This window comes from Hydra viridissima, unplaced genomic scaffold, assembly GCF_058129835.1.
Source record: "Hydra viridissima isolate aposymbiotic clone 2 unplaced genomic scaffold, HvirCarnegie_v1 scaffold_18, whole genome shotgun sequence".
Lineage (NCBI taxonomy): Eukaryota > Metazoa > Cnidaria > Hydrozoa > Anthoathecata > Hydridae > Hydra > Hydra viridissima.
In genome coordinates, this window is record NW_028324317.1 from 245,361 (window position 1) to 262,511 (window position 17,151).

Here is a 17,151-nt window from a genome sequence, read left to right on the forward strand (position 1 = left end):
TGAATTATAAAAAAGCCCATTAGAAAATAGTGGAATATATATTATGGAGCTTATAGAGTAGTCGAGGCAAGAAATGGCAACATATCGGAAAAAATACTCAAAAAATACACAAAATTAAGCCTGGTGAATGAAGTACCAAGGAGTTGAATGAAACCAGACTTTAACAAAAAAATTTATTTAAGCTTTTTTATATTTCGCTATACTTTTTTTATTCATTTTAAAATTATCCTTACAACTCTATTTTATTATTGACGGAACTTTGTTTACACGAAAAAAGTTCACAAATTTACAAATGTTTATCTTTGAAAAATGATGAAAATCTGTTCGTGCCGACAACTAATTTCCTTTACCTTTGTGTAAGTTGTTTAGTAATTTGTCAACGCGTGAAGTAGCTACTTTATCTTGAACAGTCTTATTAAAAAAATGCTATGAAAGTTTAAACTAATACCACGTGATCAGAGTTTCTGTTTTTAAACTGTGGGCAGCCATTTTAATAGATTTTTTTGTTGACGGGTGAAAATTTAGAGCTTGTCGGAAACTCGCATGGCTCGCTGATTTCTGCGGCCTCTTTGATGTAAAACAATAAGTTGCACGTCCATCTCTTACAGGTCCATGCTCTAACGTTTTATTACAGTGACGGAACAATTTTCCGTTTTGACCTTTTTTAATTTTTAAACTTTATACTTTTAAACACTCAAGCATAATTTTCACGTCATTTTAATTGAAATGAGTTTTCGGAGAGAAAATTTTACTTTCGTATTGATGATAGACTGCTTTAAATAAAACCGATTCACCTGCCACCTTAAGAAATCGTTTAACAGTTAACCAGAAAATGTTCATTACAGTAATAGCTTCTGCATAGTTTTTGCAATTGAAACGCTCGAAGTAGTCACTTTTAAAATTTGTATGATTGTTGTTTAATGTCCGCATCATTTCAGCCCGGGATAAAACCACTAATAAACGGGATATCAAACAGAAAAACCAAAAGTTTTGATTTTTTTATTAGAATATTTTATTCTGAAAAGTTAGTTAAAAGTAATAAATAAATTATTATACGAAGGCGTTTTTTATATTTAGGCTGAGAGACCAGGAAAATATGACACACTTTTTTAAAAGTCTCTATTCCATGGAAAAAAATTGTGGCTTTTCTCTAAATCTTAATTTTGTTTTAGAATACTGAATAAATTAACTAAAACTCCATAGAATTAAACTTTAAATCCAGAAAATGGTTTTGGTCGCATTTTTAGGGTTTCAACTGATTTTGGTGTCTCAATTACGTACCGAAGTTTAGGGGAGGGAAGGCTAAAATATACGACAAGTAAATGAAAATTTTGATGTTATTAAGCTGAATTATTATGATAAAAATTAAAAACATGATGGCATCTATTACAACATTTTGCGCAAAGTAAAAATGACGGTAGATAGTGACGCTGCACAGAGAGTCAAAATCCAAAAAAATTTGCAAAATACCTCCCAAAAAAAGAAATTGCAATTTACTAATAAACTGAATTGCAATTTACTAATACCACCAGAAAAATAGAATTAATTGCTTTTTGATTTACTTTTTAAGGATTCAACAAGTTTTGCACCTTTTCCTGAGACTTATTAACTTATTTTTTATTTCGAAACTCGTGCACAAAATGCTCGCTTTAGTGTCACTCTCTTTAGGTTGATTTGTGCGCGTTTAAGACGCTAACACACTTACCCATGTGTAGTAGGCGCCTTAGATACAAGTAAAGTTTATTTTAAAAATACGTGGTATTTTATTACACGGTATTTGGGATCGAGGAATCCAAATTTTTTATTTAAATCATCATTTGCACGCGTAATTGACACTGATACACGTATGTGCACGTTATACGCGTCTTTGATACGCTCAAAGTTTATTTATAGTAACAAATTTAAGTATTCTGACCCAATAACGCTAGTATTGATGTATGACATGTTTGTATTTGATGATCATATAGTTTTTGCCATTTTTTCACCTTTCTGAATCACTGTGCGCTGCGTTGCAAATTTTTCTTAATTTCGTAAGAAAGCGCTAAGACAAAAGTTGTTTTTTCTTTTACCAAAACATCGTTCTTACGCGATTAGCCTAAGAGTGAAACAGACGATGATTGAAACATTTCTACATTTTTAGAATTTAAGAGTTTAACATTTTAGGAAATATATTAATCATTTGAAGCAGTTTCTAAAAAGATTTTTTAAATTAATTTTGTACTTGAATATTTTTCTGAATTTTAAGGCATTTAGTGGACCAACAAAATTTGGCCCACAGGCCGACTGTTTGATACCACTGCTCTTATATATTTATATTTTATTGAAAATTATAATGATACCAGGCACAGTTATTAACTTCACTTTAAAAAAAGGTAAATCTTAAATTTTTTATTTAGATTTTATGTGATTCTATCTCTGATGATTATAATATTTTCGAAATATAGAAAAGCTAATTTTTCATAAGTTTATATTTGCGCGCATTTAAAATTCAAGTTTCCTTTACGAAACAATTAAATTACGTCAGTCTCGGAAGTCTCGGATGTTCGATACTAACATTAACAATACAATGAAGTTGGTATTGTGAAGTTGTAAGTTGGCTGGTGAAAGCTTCCCTATGTGGTGTACTTCTACTTTCTTCTGAGAATCACAAGTAATGTTTTTTAACTAATATTTATTAAAAATCATTATTTTGTAAAATATTTCCAACTTTATCTACTTGATGTAGTAAATCATTAGTTGTATCTGTACGGTTATCTTCTATTGCTAGTTCTAAGAAGGGAATTGTCAACACTTCTGATACTGTTTGTAAGTCTTTCTATGCTTTCATCTGTATTAGCATTACAATATCTTTAAATCCTTGCTTTTTTGCTAGATCTAGGGCAGTTTCTCCTGTATCAGTTGTTGAATTAATAGCCTCAGGCAGCATTTTAGTAAGTAATAACTTAACTATGTCTGTGTGCCCCATTACAGCTGCTTTATGTAGTGCTGTATATCCATCTTTACCACCTATGCTAATATCTTTTGAAGTCATTTCAGTAAGTAGAGATTCTACTAACTCTTTGTCACCATAAAAAGCTCCATTACATAATTTGATTAGTATATCCTCTTTAGCAACACTATCAAAAGCTAATATTTTTTTAACTTGAGTTATACTGCAAGTGTGATCACTTAAAATATTAGTACTTCTGATGCAAACAACTATTGGCAGGGGACTGTTTGTACTTGGGGACTTGGATATCATTTTATGATTAGGAGTAGTGAAATCACTAGATTTTACTGTATAACTTTGATCTAAGGTGTATTCTATAACTTCTTGTTCACCTGGTAATTTAGAGACTAATATACCATCTGAGAGTTTTTCAATTATTTTTTCAGCAAAGTGATTATAGATATTAGCAAGACAAGCCCCAAGTTTATTTGGTTGGCCTTTATGATTTTTTGTTTGTTGAGTTAAAATTAATTCTCCATCTTTTGTTACTTCTGGTTTACAAAAAGCTCTTTTTGCTCTTGTATAAGCATCTTTTTTAAAGCTAAGTATATCACCATGGTAAGATAGTTTAAAATCTTTAGAAAAATTTGGATAAGTTAGTGGAATAATTGCTAATATATTTTCTTTGCTTATTCCTCCAAAATATGCAATTTCAATTTGCTTTTTAAAATGTGCATTTATTTTTTCTAAAGAATTTACATCAAAAATTTCACCAGATTTAAGTTTTTCATTAATTTTCCATGCATCTTCTTTAATAATATATAAAAAACCAGCAAGTCTATGCGTAGGTTTACCATACTCATTATAATATGGTTCTAATTTTCTCTCCCCTCTTGATAATTCTAAATTTGTTCCAAGCCCATATTTTACACCATGATCTGGTGTTTTACTAGTTGAGATGAAAGGAAATCTATATTTTACTATCGATTCATTATTTAACTCTTCGTTTATTTTAGTTAATTCTTTCCATACATTGGAATGAGCCACATCGCTTGAAAATTCATTTACAAACCTTTTAACTTGAGCTTTAAAAATTTCGTTGTTTTGTTTGAAAACCTTTTGTAAATCTTTTTTAAGTGCATCATCTACATCTCTTAATGTATTTAATGTAACATAACCGGCTTTAGCTATCTTGGCTAGGTTTTCCATACCAGCACTTGCAGTTGAAGTCCTAGAATGTACTGCTTTCAGCTCATCAAACGGACCTTCATTATCACCTAATTGCTTTTTAATTATACTCTTAGTTTTTTCTGTAAGACCTGGGTTTAGTAACATTAATTTCTTTCCAACATATTTTCTATCACTATGTGTATACAAGCCAGACATTAATGGTACTCCATGAAAAAGAGGTACAACATATGTTCCCTCACTTTTAGTGATAGCTGGGCTTTCCATCATATCTGTTAACACATGCCTCCAGATATAAGCACTTGAGTTTTCATCTTCTGAATCACCACTTTCATCTTCCTTTTCTTTCTGAGATTGTTCTAATTGATATTCTTTAAGTAATTTTTCACAATCTATTTTTTCATGTATTTTTTGATTTTGTTCAGAATTTATTTCTGATTTTAAAACATTTTCTGGGCTATTCATATGGTGAGCTGGGTTTAATGAAGGGTATTTAAAATTAACATAATATTTATCTGTATCACTCTCATTACCTCTTTTATGACGTTTATGTAAAATCTTTAATATCCTTGGGTATTTCTCAGTTAAAGCCTTGTGTAGAGTATTAAATCCTCCTATCTGTTTTAAATAACCATTAGCAAAAACATCCATTCCTTTCTTATTATTTAGATAAGAATTGACTTCAAAGAGAGATCTAAGAACAAATAATTCAGTAACTTTAACAAGTTTTTCATAAGCAAGGTTACTTAAAAATGCCATTCCTAACGGATTAGTACCATCATTATTACGATAATTTATTAGATTTTTGAATTGATTAGGAGTAATGTTTCCTCCCTGGTATAAGTCAACAATTTTACTAATAATTCTATGATCTCCATATAACGCTGCAATGTGCAAAATATTATTGTCATTATTGTCTTTTAAGGTTTACTAACTAACACGCATACTGACATTATGTAGATATCGTTAAACCTGTTTATTTGTAAATTCTGAAGTCTTAATATAATTTCTTCGTGAAATATCGTTCAATTTTTTAGCCAAATAAATATGAAAAAAGTGTAAGATGAAATGCGGTTGTAAATAGTTTAGAACTTCCCGCGTATACGAATTAGACATTTAAAAACAATCCTTACGTTACTGTATCACGAAAGTATACAGTTGGCGGAACGTTTTTTAATGTGAGTGTTTCATAATTACATATTACGGCTGTTTATTAGTGTTATGACAAGAAAAGGATTTTTTTTTTTTTACCTTTGATAATAAAACTGGTCAACACGAAGTTTCAGGCGAAAAATATAAAGCTAAATTTTGACTGAATTTGGGCTGCTGATGACGAATATGATCTGAATTTTTGTTTATCACATTAGGATTTCGAGCTTATATTGTTTATTAATTTTAACCCTTTGCGGTCAACTGTGCCGCGTGACGGGACATCATAAAATTGTTGTTGGGGTCTAATGTCCCGTGCCTCGGGACATCTACTCGATGTTGATTTTATACAGAAAAAATTATCTTTTTAAGCTAACTTGGACAATTTACTTGTGACAAGCGCTTACATATTTTTGTTTTTTCATTCTTGTTTAATGTTTGCACTAACGCCATTGTGTTTTTGGCAGAATAAAAACTAAACAATTTAGTGCCACACTCAAAACCGATTTCTTCTGAAAAACAAGGAGAAACCATTGGGTCAAACATATTTTTTCTGTTATATCTAAGGTCACAAAGTTAAAAAAAAAAATTTTGACCTGATATCCAAAAATATGCGTTTTTAAAGACCTCAAAATTTTAAAGAAAACTACTCATCGGCTAATATAACGGAGATTTCATAATAAAACACTACCTGAAGTCCCACTAATGATAAAAATGTATATGTAACGGATTTGCGGACATGTGCGAATTTCGGAAAGCATATCCGCATATCTATTACTTACCCTATTGCGCAAAAACGAGATGCGATGAAGATAATATAACTTCAAATTAACATTTACCATCCTCAAATCAGTTTAAAACTGCTCCATGCCAGAGTAAAATCAGTTTAAAACTGCTGCCATGCCAGAGTAAAAAAATTTTTTTTTTGTACACCTGTGTAATCAGTAAACTTTTTTATAAATGGATTTCGAAAAAGTTAATCAAGTTCACTCAATTCCAAAAAAATGTTTCGAACCAAGTAAAACAAAGTTCTATAAAAAAAAAACGTTATAAGGAGTACAAAAAGCAAAATCAAAATGCGTTTCTTAGAACAAACTTTAGAATGATTTTTCAGTTTATCTATTTCTATTGGAGTTTTTCCATATTAGATAACTGAATTGTTTTGTTTTCCAAACTAAGAGTATCTATCTGTCCAGTTAGACTATCTATTTCAGTATCTTGAAATAATTTTTTAGCAACTGTACTATTTTCTTCCTTTAAAAATCTTTGCCTTACTTTAGCATTTAGTTGTTCAGGAGTTACTTTGGATTTACCAGATGATCCAGTTTTCTCTTCTATATGATATTTGATATCTAATTGAGCTTGAGACAAAAAATTTGGATTTCTTATATACTCGAAAGGATATTGTTGAATCTCACCATCAGGCACGCAGTAGTATAATTCTTTATCCTCTAATATTGTAATCGATTTAATTAAGTTAAGAGCTAACTTAACAAAAGCTGGCATAAGCACCTTTCCTGCAGTAGATATTTTAGGTGTATAACAAGGTAAAAAATCCTGATTTTTGAAAGTATCACTAGCGTTTTGATAATTGTTTGTTAATCTTCGGTCATCATTAACTAGATCCCATATTATATCATGATAATCTGCTTTGAAACTTTTGCTAAGATTAGGATATATTATTGGGATTATAGCTTTTATATTTTTCTCATCTATTCCACCAAAGAAAGTTGTTTCAATTTGGTGGTTTATAAGAATATTGCCAGTAAGCTGAGCTGACTTTATTAATTTTGTTATATCAACTACCTCATTATTATTTTCCATGTTATCTAATGTGTTGATATTATGAGATATAATATATAAAAAACCTGCAAGTCTATGTTTCGGGGTTCCATAATTATCGTACTTAGGATACAAAGGTTTTTCTCCTCTTTCCTTTTCAACATTAATGCCTAAAGCAAACTTCAAAGCATGATCTGGTGCTTTGCTTGTAGAAATAAATGGAAATCTATATTTTACTATGTCATCTGGTGGCGTTTTTATTCCTTTTAAGTTGTCCCAAAATATTTTTATAGGATTATTTTTAAAATTATATATATAAGTTCTCATAGAGTCCAAAAATTTTTGAGGATTCAATTTATAACATTCAGATAAATAATCTTGTAATTTTTTATCAACACTATTAAGTTGCAGTAATTTTTCTTGTGGTGATTTTACTAATTTATGTAAATTATCCATACCAGTACTTGCTGTTGAAGTCATTGAATGTAATCCTTTTATTAAGTTATCTGCTTCTTTATCATTTTCGCTGCAATCTTTTTTGGGATTCTCTAAAAAAGTGGACAATAACTTATTATTAAGCTGAAAAAAATTCTTAGCAACCTCTCTTCTTTGATGACTATTATATTGGCCTTGCATAAATGGAACTCCATGAAAATGAGGTACTATTATATTTTTATAGTGTTCTTGTAGTCCATCAATCTCACTTGGTTTTTCAAACTTACTTGGTGTTATATTTGTAGGAGTATTAAGTATTTGATCAAACTCATTAGTATCTTTGTTTTCTGTTATCTTTACTTTATTAAATTTCTTAATAACTGAACTTATTTTCAATAACTCTTGCTTATACAAGAAAGCTGGTGATTCCTCATCTGAACTGTCCCCACTGCAATCTTTATCTTCTTTTTGTGACTGTAATTCTTGTAATTTCGATAACTTTTCATCTAATTTTTTATGACGCTCCTCCTTTGTTCTATCATTAAAATTATTCTTTGTTGCACCTAAAATCGTTTCAGGGCTACACATATGATATTTAGGATTCAATGAAGGGTATTTATAATTAACATCTATATCACTTCCATTACCGTTTTCTTTTCTTTTGCTTAAAATATTTAATATATCAAGTTGTTTCCTAAGTAAAGCAATATGTAAAACATTAAATCCCCCTATTTGGTGTAAAAATTCATCCGAACTATAATCCATACCTTTCTTGTTATTTAGATAAGAATTGACTTCAAAGAGATTACTCTGAACAAATAATTCAGTAACAATTACAAGCTTTTCATGAGGCAGGTTACTTAAAAATGCCATTCCTAACGGATTAGTACCATCATTATTACGATAATTTATTAGATTTTCGAATTGATTGGGAGTATTTAACTTATCCTCGTATAATTTAACAATTTTACTAATAACTCTATGATCTCCATATAAAGCTGCAATGTGCAAAATATTATTATCATTATTGTCTTTTACGGTTTCTATATCAAATTTATATTGACCTAAAATTTTCAGTACCATATCTGAGTCGCCATTAGCTAATAGCCAAAACAGTAAATTATCACTTTCTCCAATTTCAACTGTACCCGAGTTATAAGGGATTTCATGCTTAAAACTATATTTGAATTTTGGTTTTTGAAATTCTTCTTCTTTCCATAACAATTCGTAGACTTTAGCATGAAATCCTTCTAATGTAGTAATATCTTTATCTTCTAAAACTTTAGATGTTACTTTGGACAGTTTTTTATTAGCATCAGGATGTCTAGATTCTGCTGTTTTATTTGCAGTATATGACTTAGTGCTAATATCTGCTCCTATTTGAACATAGTTTATAGGTGCTTTTTTATTATAACTTTTAATATCTTTGGTTATGGGATTTTGTTGAACATAATCAATTTTAAGATTTTTTATCCTTTGAGTAACTTGATCTATCTCGAGATCTGTTGTAGACTTTAAATTGCTTTCATTAATAATATTGACAAGGGTATTAATATGATCTCCTTCAAATTCCAATTCTTCACTATCGGTTTTAAACAAACTTAGAATTAATTGGAAATTATCTTTATGATTTTTAATAAAGTCTCTAACTTTTATAGCTACATTGATTTTTTCATTTTTATTATTTTCTCTTATAATACTTGATATCCTTTCTTTATCAGCTTGTTCTAAAGATTCTATACTTTTAACAAAGTTGTTTTTTAACACTTGATAATCCCTAGGTTTATAAAGCTCTGGATCTTGAGGTGGCTTGTTAAGTTGTGCTTGATAAAAATCATCTCTACTTACTTCGCATATGTGCTTATATCTTAAATCTTTAGCTCCTCTGGGATATACTTGATCTAGTCTATTTTCAGTTAACTGAGAACTTAGAAAATCCTTACCATTTTCTGCACTAATAACTCCGCAAGATACCCCATCATTTTGTTGCTTATTATGCCCAGTATTTTCATTAACTAAATTAATCTCAGCTGTGAAAAAAGATTCTCTAAGCAAATTTTGAATGTTTGTATGAGCTGTGTTAGATAATTTTTGTCCACCACAACTTGGTAAAGGATTAAACACTTTTACCTCGGCATATGTTAAATCGCATTCTTCATTTAGGTTAAGTTCTAAAATACCTAAAGCCCAATGTCCATCTGTAATATGATAAGGAAATATAATCGTATGGTCTTTTATCTTGGTACCTATTTCTAGCTGCTGTGCATTCCATAACTCAATTTGCTTCATAGCAATTTCTAAATTAATAGTTACCGCATCTTCTACTTTGTTTACCTTATGATTTACTGGTCCACAAATACTTATACTTTTCTTAAAACTATTTATATATAACTTTCTGTTATTACTTTCTGTTTTTATCAATAAGCCAGCTGATTTTACAGGTGCCATAGAATCGTTTTTAAACAATGAGCTAAGTGGTTGGTTATTATCAACAAAATATTGAATTCCTGCTAGATGTTTAAGGTAACTATCCCATACCATCAAGATCATATTTTCATCATATTCAGAACTAGAATTTACCTCTTCTGTTATTTTTTGTTTTAAAACTGTTTTAGACATAATTTGTTTTCGTTGTAAATATTCAATTATTCTATCTACTGCTTCCAATAAGTTACTCTCTTGAGTAAATTTTCTAATTTCCACTTGAATTGGATGATTAATGCAATTGTTATCTAAGAATTCATTTTGCTCTTCTAATCTTAAATTTGTAATTAAAGGATCTTCTGCTAGAATCTTTAAGTGTTTTTTTCTAATTTCTTCTCGTAGATGCTGATAATTATTTATATCGCTAGTTTCTAATGAATTTAATGATTTAGGTAGTAAAGCCTTTACATTAATTTCTTTATATTCGAACTCATACTTGGTTTGTATCGTATCACTTGTAGATGTTTCTAAAAAAGATAAAATCTCTTTTTCAGACAGTAAAGATATGTATCTTTTTAACTCAACACATATAGGACCACAAGAAAATATTCTTTTATTAGCTAGATTTGTATATTTTTGAATAATGGTATTACTTAAAAAAATATCTAAACTATATTCTTTTTTTGTTAATTTAGCTATTTCATAAAAATCTTTATGAGCAGTTTCCCCACAGGATTAATAAAAAAAAAGTTTATTTTTAATTAATATTCCAAATATGAAATGATTTTGCCCTATCCCTTGCTCTTTGCAGATAAAACTAAATCCTTGTTTTATGCCGTTTTTAAGCATGTTGAGACTTTAAAACTGTGCTTTAAAATCTCCATAAAAAGATATATATCTTAATAATTCAGTTTCTTTATTTAGGTGTGTTAAATAAGTATATCTGGGGTATACCAAGAATCAAAATCGGTTAATTTATCATTTCTAATAACATCGCCTAACGTTTTGCTATCGCAAAAATATTTTTGTGCTTATGAAAATTTTTAAAACTTGCTTTTTTATGTTTGTTGATGGAACTTAATGGTTATCAAATGTTTACTTTAAAGTTTACACTAAATATTATGAATATGTAACATGATAAAATATGCTGGTTTTAGATCCTTTACTCATATATTTTACTTTTTTCAATAGTTAGAAAACTGGCGAGGAAAATAAGCACAAGTCAATATTCTGATTCTCTAATCGGAAAGGAATTGCAGAGTTTTTTGGGAATGCTATTAACCAATCAGATGAGTAGAGCAACAGAATGCTATTAACCAATCAGATGAGTAGAGCAACAGAATGCTATTAACCAATCAGATGAGTAGAGCAACAGAATGCTATTAACCAATCAGATGAGTAGAGCAACAGAACATAATCTTTTGCGGCCATAACTTTAATGAAGTTTTCTCTGAAACTGTTTTCTGATAATAATTTTCTACTATTAAATTTCTCATGTTTAAGTTCTGATATTCAATTAAAAAGTTTTGTTGTTATTTAAGAACTCTCGCTTCATTCTGCTCTATTTATTCACTTTTGAAAAAACCTTTTTTCCTTCTAATTTTTCCAGTTTTCCTAAGAATGAAACTTAAGTTGTTAAAGAACAAGTGACACACGTAGATGTATTTTGAACAAGAAAAAAATTGAGTACTAAGATTTTTTATAACTAATAAAAAGTTATAAGATTTATATAAGTAAAAGTTGAAAAGCTTTTAAGTTTTACCGCTCAAAAAAAATGTAAAAAGACTTCCAAATCTGTAAAAAATTTACATCTGACCATTGTTCTAAATTGACAACATTTTATTTATATCGTTTGTGAATAAAAAATTGTCCTTATGTAAAAAATTTGACTAAATGTTTCTAATAATTTTAAATAAAATCTTTTACTTTATATGTAGTTTTTTTATTGATTTATTAGCTTAAATTACTTCATGAATATTGAGAGGGCGGTGGATTTTATTATTATTTTATTTTCTTAATTATTTGTTTTAATGTTTTTCTTACGTTTGAGGGAAAGGGGTAAAGGAAGGAGAAAGGGTTTGGTATTGGTGTGTGGATTAGGTATATGGAGGTTGGGAACAAGGTAGATGGTCTGGGAAGTATTTGGTTAGGAAAGGGCTAGGCTTGGGTTGTTGAAAGGTATATGGAGGTTGGGAACAAGGTTGGGGGTTTTACTAAATGTTTTCTATGTTCGGTCCCTCAGGTGATATATTACGGCGCGGCTTTGATAAGGTGCGCGATTAGCTACCCATTCTCTCCTTTTTTGAGCTTTTTATAGTTTTCGGTTGCTTACCGTTTTGCTACTTACTCATCATTTATTTATATGACAGCCTGAATAAGTTTCCGTGCGTACATCTTTTCTTGGTTATTGTTGTTTTTTACTTTTCTTTTCGCTATATCGTTTATTCATATGACAAATTCAATAATTCTCTGCGTGTACGTCTTTTCTTGGTTGTTGTTACTTTTTACTCTTCTTTTCGCTGTATCGTTTATTCATATGACAAATTCAACAAGTCTCCGTGCGTACTTTTTTGTTGGTTGACTCACTCTTTTTTTCGTTCGAATATTATATGCTTGAGTCGGGTAAAACTTAAAGATGTTTACAATTTTATCATTTTCCCTCCTCACAATATAAACACTATGTAATGCATGTGGTTAAGTTTGATGGTTATTCACAAGAACTATCCTAAAAGTTTTTTTTAATGAAAATCCATTACGAAAATTTGAATCCTATTTACAGAGTCTGTGGATATTTGGTTGGTAAAAAAAAGTATCCTATTGGAATAAACCAAAAAAATAAAGTTTAAAAGGTATTCCATGTCATGTTATCAGATTCAGAGAATGTTCAACCATCTGAAATTTGTCAAAAACTCTATGATACCATAAACAATGCGATCAAATGAATGAAATCAACAACATTTCTTCTAAATATTTTCATCTTAAAACCCTCTTTTCAGCAAATTTCGATTTCATGTTTTTTATTTATTATAAAGATGTTTTTATTTATGACGTTAATGCCTTATCAACTTTAAAAAAGATATTTAGCAGTTGCGATATGAAATAAATTTTGCAGAACATTTCACCCCAAATAGTGGGGGTTGTAAACTTTATATTGGTTTTTTTGTTTTTTGTTTTTTGTTTTATCAACGATAAGAAAACTTTTGATTACATTTAATTTTTTCCAATGAGTTTCGATTTTGTTTAAAGAGCTTAATGTTTTTTCATTCCATCCACTTTTGAAAAAGGGGTAGCCGAACTTTCTGGTTCATACCGTTCCCAGGCTTCAATAACTGTAACTCAACGTAGAATTGATGCATTTTGCATCAATTATTTGTTAATGCGTAACGTTTGATGCAACTAAACGAAGCGAGACATTGAGCGAATAAATCCGCATCTCACATCTGGAAAAAAGGTTTTGAAAAAAGAACTAATCTTTGTTTCTTCTGACTGACTATTTATAAGACTAACAGTTATTGCTTGTTGTGCTTTAGTGTCAATTGCTTAAAGCACTATTTTTAAACATCTCTGCATCTTTCAGTAAAAAAATATTTTGATACACTAAAAAAGGAAACATTTCTAGCCATGTTTAAAAAAAGAAGAAACCGTTAGTTGAACGAAAAAGTAAAGAGGACGACGTAAGTTAACGCGTTTATCGTATTTTGAAGTCGTCTGAGTCAGGACTGTGTGGTAAAAGAAAAAGTTGCAGATAGCTTTAGCTAGAATAATGGAAAAAACCCCTGATCTGCAAAAGACCCTGTCATTTGTTGCATGTTATCTGTTATCTCAACACGCCTTGATATAAAACAAAAATGATATTCACCTATTACTAATATTCTAAATTCTTTCATTTCAAAATTAAACTGTCTGTGATGACGAGAGCAGGAAGCGACAAAGAAAAACAAAAAAAACTCGCAGGAAAGCGCGCTCGCTTACACAACTCAATGTCTGAGTGCAACTAATTGAAAGAAGGTCTGTTCTATATAAAACTGACAAATTTATATAGTTTCTTTCAAATTTGGAGAAATTATATTGGAATTAGATTAAAGTAATGAAATAAGTTAACTAACAAAAGATTTTTACAAAGTTTCTAATGAAAAAACTTTTACGTACCTTCGATCGAGCAACTTTCTCCGAAGTAATTCTTAATTTCTTATAGTATCTTCTTCATATTTGCTTCCTTATTTTTATGTAGTTGATAATATATCTTCCCAGCAATAAAAAGAGCTAAACTGGAAGAAGAGGGAGGCAGGTAGTTTTCAACTTGAATTGGTATGATTTTTTTCTGGCATGAATTCGCATGAGTGTATTCTCTGTTACAGTTAAAGGATTTCTCGTATTTTTCGGAAATTAGTAATAATCTCTGAATTTGCTACACCTTTCGCCATTTCACTTGCTAAATCACCAACCATGTTGATTTTATCAATCCAAACCTTATAACCTTTTTCAGTCAAAACTTCATATAGATAATTAGCGCATTCTTCACCCGTTTTCCAATTATATGACACCATTACATCCCAATATTCGTTTTCTGTTGTCATTTTGAGTTGTCAAAGTATAAAAACTTGTGTTTCAGTGAAAGCTCTCAGCGTAAAAGTTTAAACCAAATGAAAACATGTGAAAAGTCTCAAACAAGTTGTTGACAATGGGTTGTTGACAAAATGACTTAAATCGGTACGATATTCCCACGGTCGTTCAAACTCTGTTAAAAAGCGACAGGTTATTGTGCGCAAGCGCAGTTGGATTACGAAAATTTTAGAATTTTCAAAATGGCTATGGACCTTCGTTACAGAATGAATTTTTACTTAGCGACCAATTTTTCATTACTTATCACGTTTTTTAAAATCGTCTACGTTGATAACCAGCTTTTAGACTGTTAGTAATGTCTCGGTAACTTAATTTTATTAGGAAGTAAGTAAAATGAAAGGGGAATATTATTTTATGATTGAAGAGGATCTACCTAAAAAAACTTTTTCTTTGATTTGTTTACAATCTTGGAAGTCTTTTTACATTTTTTTTGAGCGGTAAAACTTAAAAGTTTTTCTACTTTTACTTATGAATCTTTTAACTTTTTATTACTTATAAAAAATCTTAGCACTCGATTTTTTTTCTTGTTCAAAATTTACATCTAACCTTTGTCCTAAATTGATAACATTTTATTTATATCGTTTGTGAAATAAAAATCGTCCTTATGTAAAAAATTTGACTAAATGTTTCTAATAATTTTAAATAAAAACTTTTACTTTATATGCAGTTTTTTATTGATTTATTAGCTTAATTTACTTAATGATTATAAACACTACATAATGCATGTGGTTAAGTTTGATGGTTATTCACAAGAACTATCCAAAACGTTTTATTACTTTTAGAGCCTGTAGATATTTGGTTAGGAAAAAAAGTATCCTATTGGAATAAACCAAGAAAGTAAAATTGAATTGGTATTCCGTGTCATGTTGTCAGATTTAGAGAATGTTCACCCATCTAAAATTTGTCAAAAACTTTATGATACCATAAACAATGTGATCAAAAGAATGAAATCAACAACACTTCTTTATATATGAACTGGAAAACTCATTGTGATGAATGCTATTGTTGTAAGAAGGTAGAAAAACTCAGTAAAAGTTTACGTTACTAAATCACTAAAACAAAATAAAAAGCTTATTGGTCGCCCTGGCATTGGTAAAAAAGTGTGGTCATTTTCCACGATTGCTACCATTGAAAAAAAGCATTATGACAGCACATGACTCAGAAATAGATATTGAAGAACTAAAAAATGAAATCAATCCTCATTTACAGCTTTGCCAGTGTAATTTATGTGGTAAAATACCGAAACAACCAGCAACTCTAAAAAAATGTGAACACTTATTTTTTTTTTTTCTGTCTTCTGGAAAATATAAAGATTAACCTACTCAACGAAACATTATGTGCAAAATATAAACAGCTTATTTAAAACACTCATATATATATATATATATATATATATATATATATATATATATATATATATATATATATATATATATATATATATATATATATATATATATATATATATACGAGTGTTTGTATGTTTATTTACAAGAAGAAAAAATTGAGTGCTAAGATCTGAGAAAAGTGTTAAATACTATAAAAACTTATCAAAAAAAAAAAAAATTATTTAATTTCTACGCTCAGAAAATTAGATTGTGTTTTTAAAAGTGTAAGCAAATCAGCTCATTCAAGAATGTTAATTTACTTAGAAAAGCGCAACTTTAAACTTTTTGATATAAGGCCGGGTGAATAAAAAAGAGCAATTGCTCACAAGTAATTGCTCTGAGTAAAAGTAAAAGCTAAAAGCAAATGCTCGCTGCAATAGCAATTGCTCAAAAATGTGTGAATAAAGTTTCGCTTATGCTCACAAGCAATTGCTTTAGTGTCGGAGTAAAAGCTATATGCCGTTGCTGATACAAATAGCTTTTTAAACTTTTAATATTTAAAAATGGCTACTTCAAACCAGATTTCAATTGAATCAAGTGAAAATAATATTGCTAGCAAAATTTTTAACAAATGTGAAGATGATTTTTATATATATAAGTATATAAATATGTAAAAAATATATGTATATATATATATATATATATATATATATATTTATTTATTTATATATAAATATATATTTATATATATATATATATATATATATATATATATATATATATACATAAATAGTAAAAAAGTAGTAAAATATAGTAGTAAAATAACAAAATCAATGTCCAATTATCAAAAAAAAAAAAAAAAAGCAACTAACCAACTTGTTAAAGAATTTACAACTAAATCTTTTATCTCAACGCTATATAAAAAAAACTGAATCCTGTAACATCAAACAGTAAAATAAGAAGAAATAAACAGGTGAGTAGAATTTTTAGTAAAAATTGTTTTAAGTAAATAAACTCTCTTGCATTGAGACTAAACTCAGTCGTGTGAACGAGGTATTTTGTACGAAATAGATTATTTGCCACAAAGGAGGATCTTTAAGAAATCGATTTGTAAACTTCATTTTGAAGTGTGAGTTCAGTTTGTGAATTCAGCTGGTTACTATTATTATATTTTAAACTAACATTGATATTTTTTTTTTCTATCAATAACAAATAATGACGAATTTTAATTCGTTACTACAACTTGTATATCTGTCGCAGAGGATTATTAAAACCTTCAACAACAGTTTTGAT

General features: G+C 29.0%; 1 protein-coding gene, 1 long non-coding RNA gene and 1 pseudogene across 3 annotated transcripts; 1 reads left to right on the forward strand and 2 right to left on the reverse strand.

The window, feature by feature from the left end:
- LOC149876693 (uncharacterized) overlaps positions 1 to 17,151 on the reverse strand; it is a 615,724-nt pseudogene that overhangs the window by 30,477 nt on the left and 568,096 nt on the right.
- LOC149876696 (uncharacterized) lies at positions 2,444 to 11,208 on the forward strand. The gene is made up of 3 exons (XR_016448559.1): positions 2,444 to 2,650; positions 2,768 to 2,805; positions 11,099 to 11,208. It is a non-coding gene; the product is annotated as an uncharacterized LOC149876696 (long non-coding RNA).
- On the reverse strand, positions 4,525 to 16,828 carry LOC145201673 (uncharacterized). 2 transcript variants are annotated; one of them, XM_090075035.1, is made up of 2 exons: positions 16,731 to 16,828; positions 4,525 to 10,434 (listed from the first exon to the last, which is right to left on the reverse strand). In XM_090075035.1, the coding sequence occupies exon 2, from the start codon at positions 10,100 to 10,102 to the stop codon at positions 6,392 to 6,394; it is 3,711 nt and encodes a 1,236-aa protein (XP_089931161.1). In that variant the 5' UTR covers positions 10,103 to 10,434; positions 16,731 to 16,828; the 3' UTR covers positions 4,525 to 6,391. The 2 variants fall into 2 exon arrangements, with proteins under 2 accessions (XP_089931161.1, XP_089931162.1); XM_090075036.1 differs by lacking the exon at positions 16,731 to 16,828 and adding an exon at positions 14,057 to 14,541.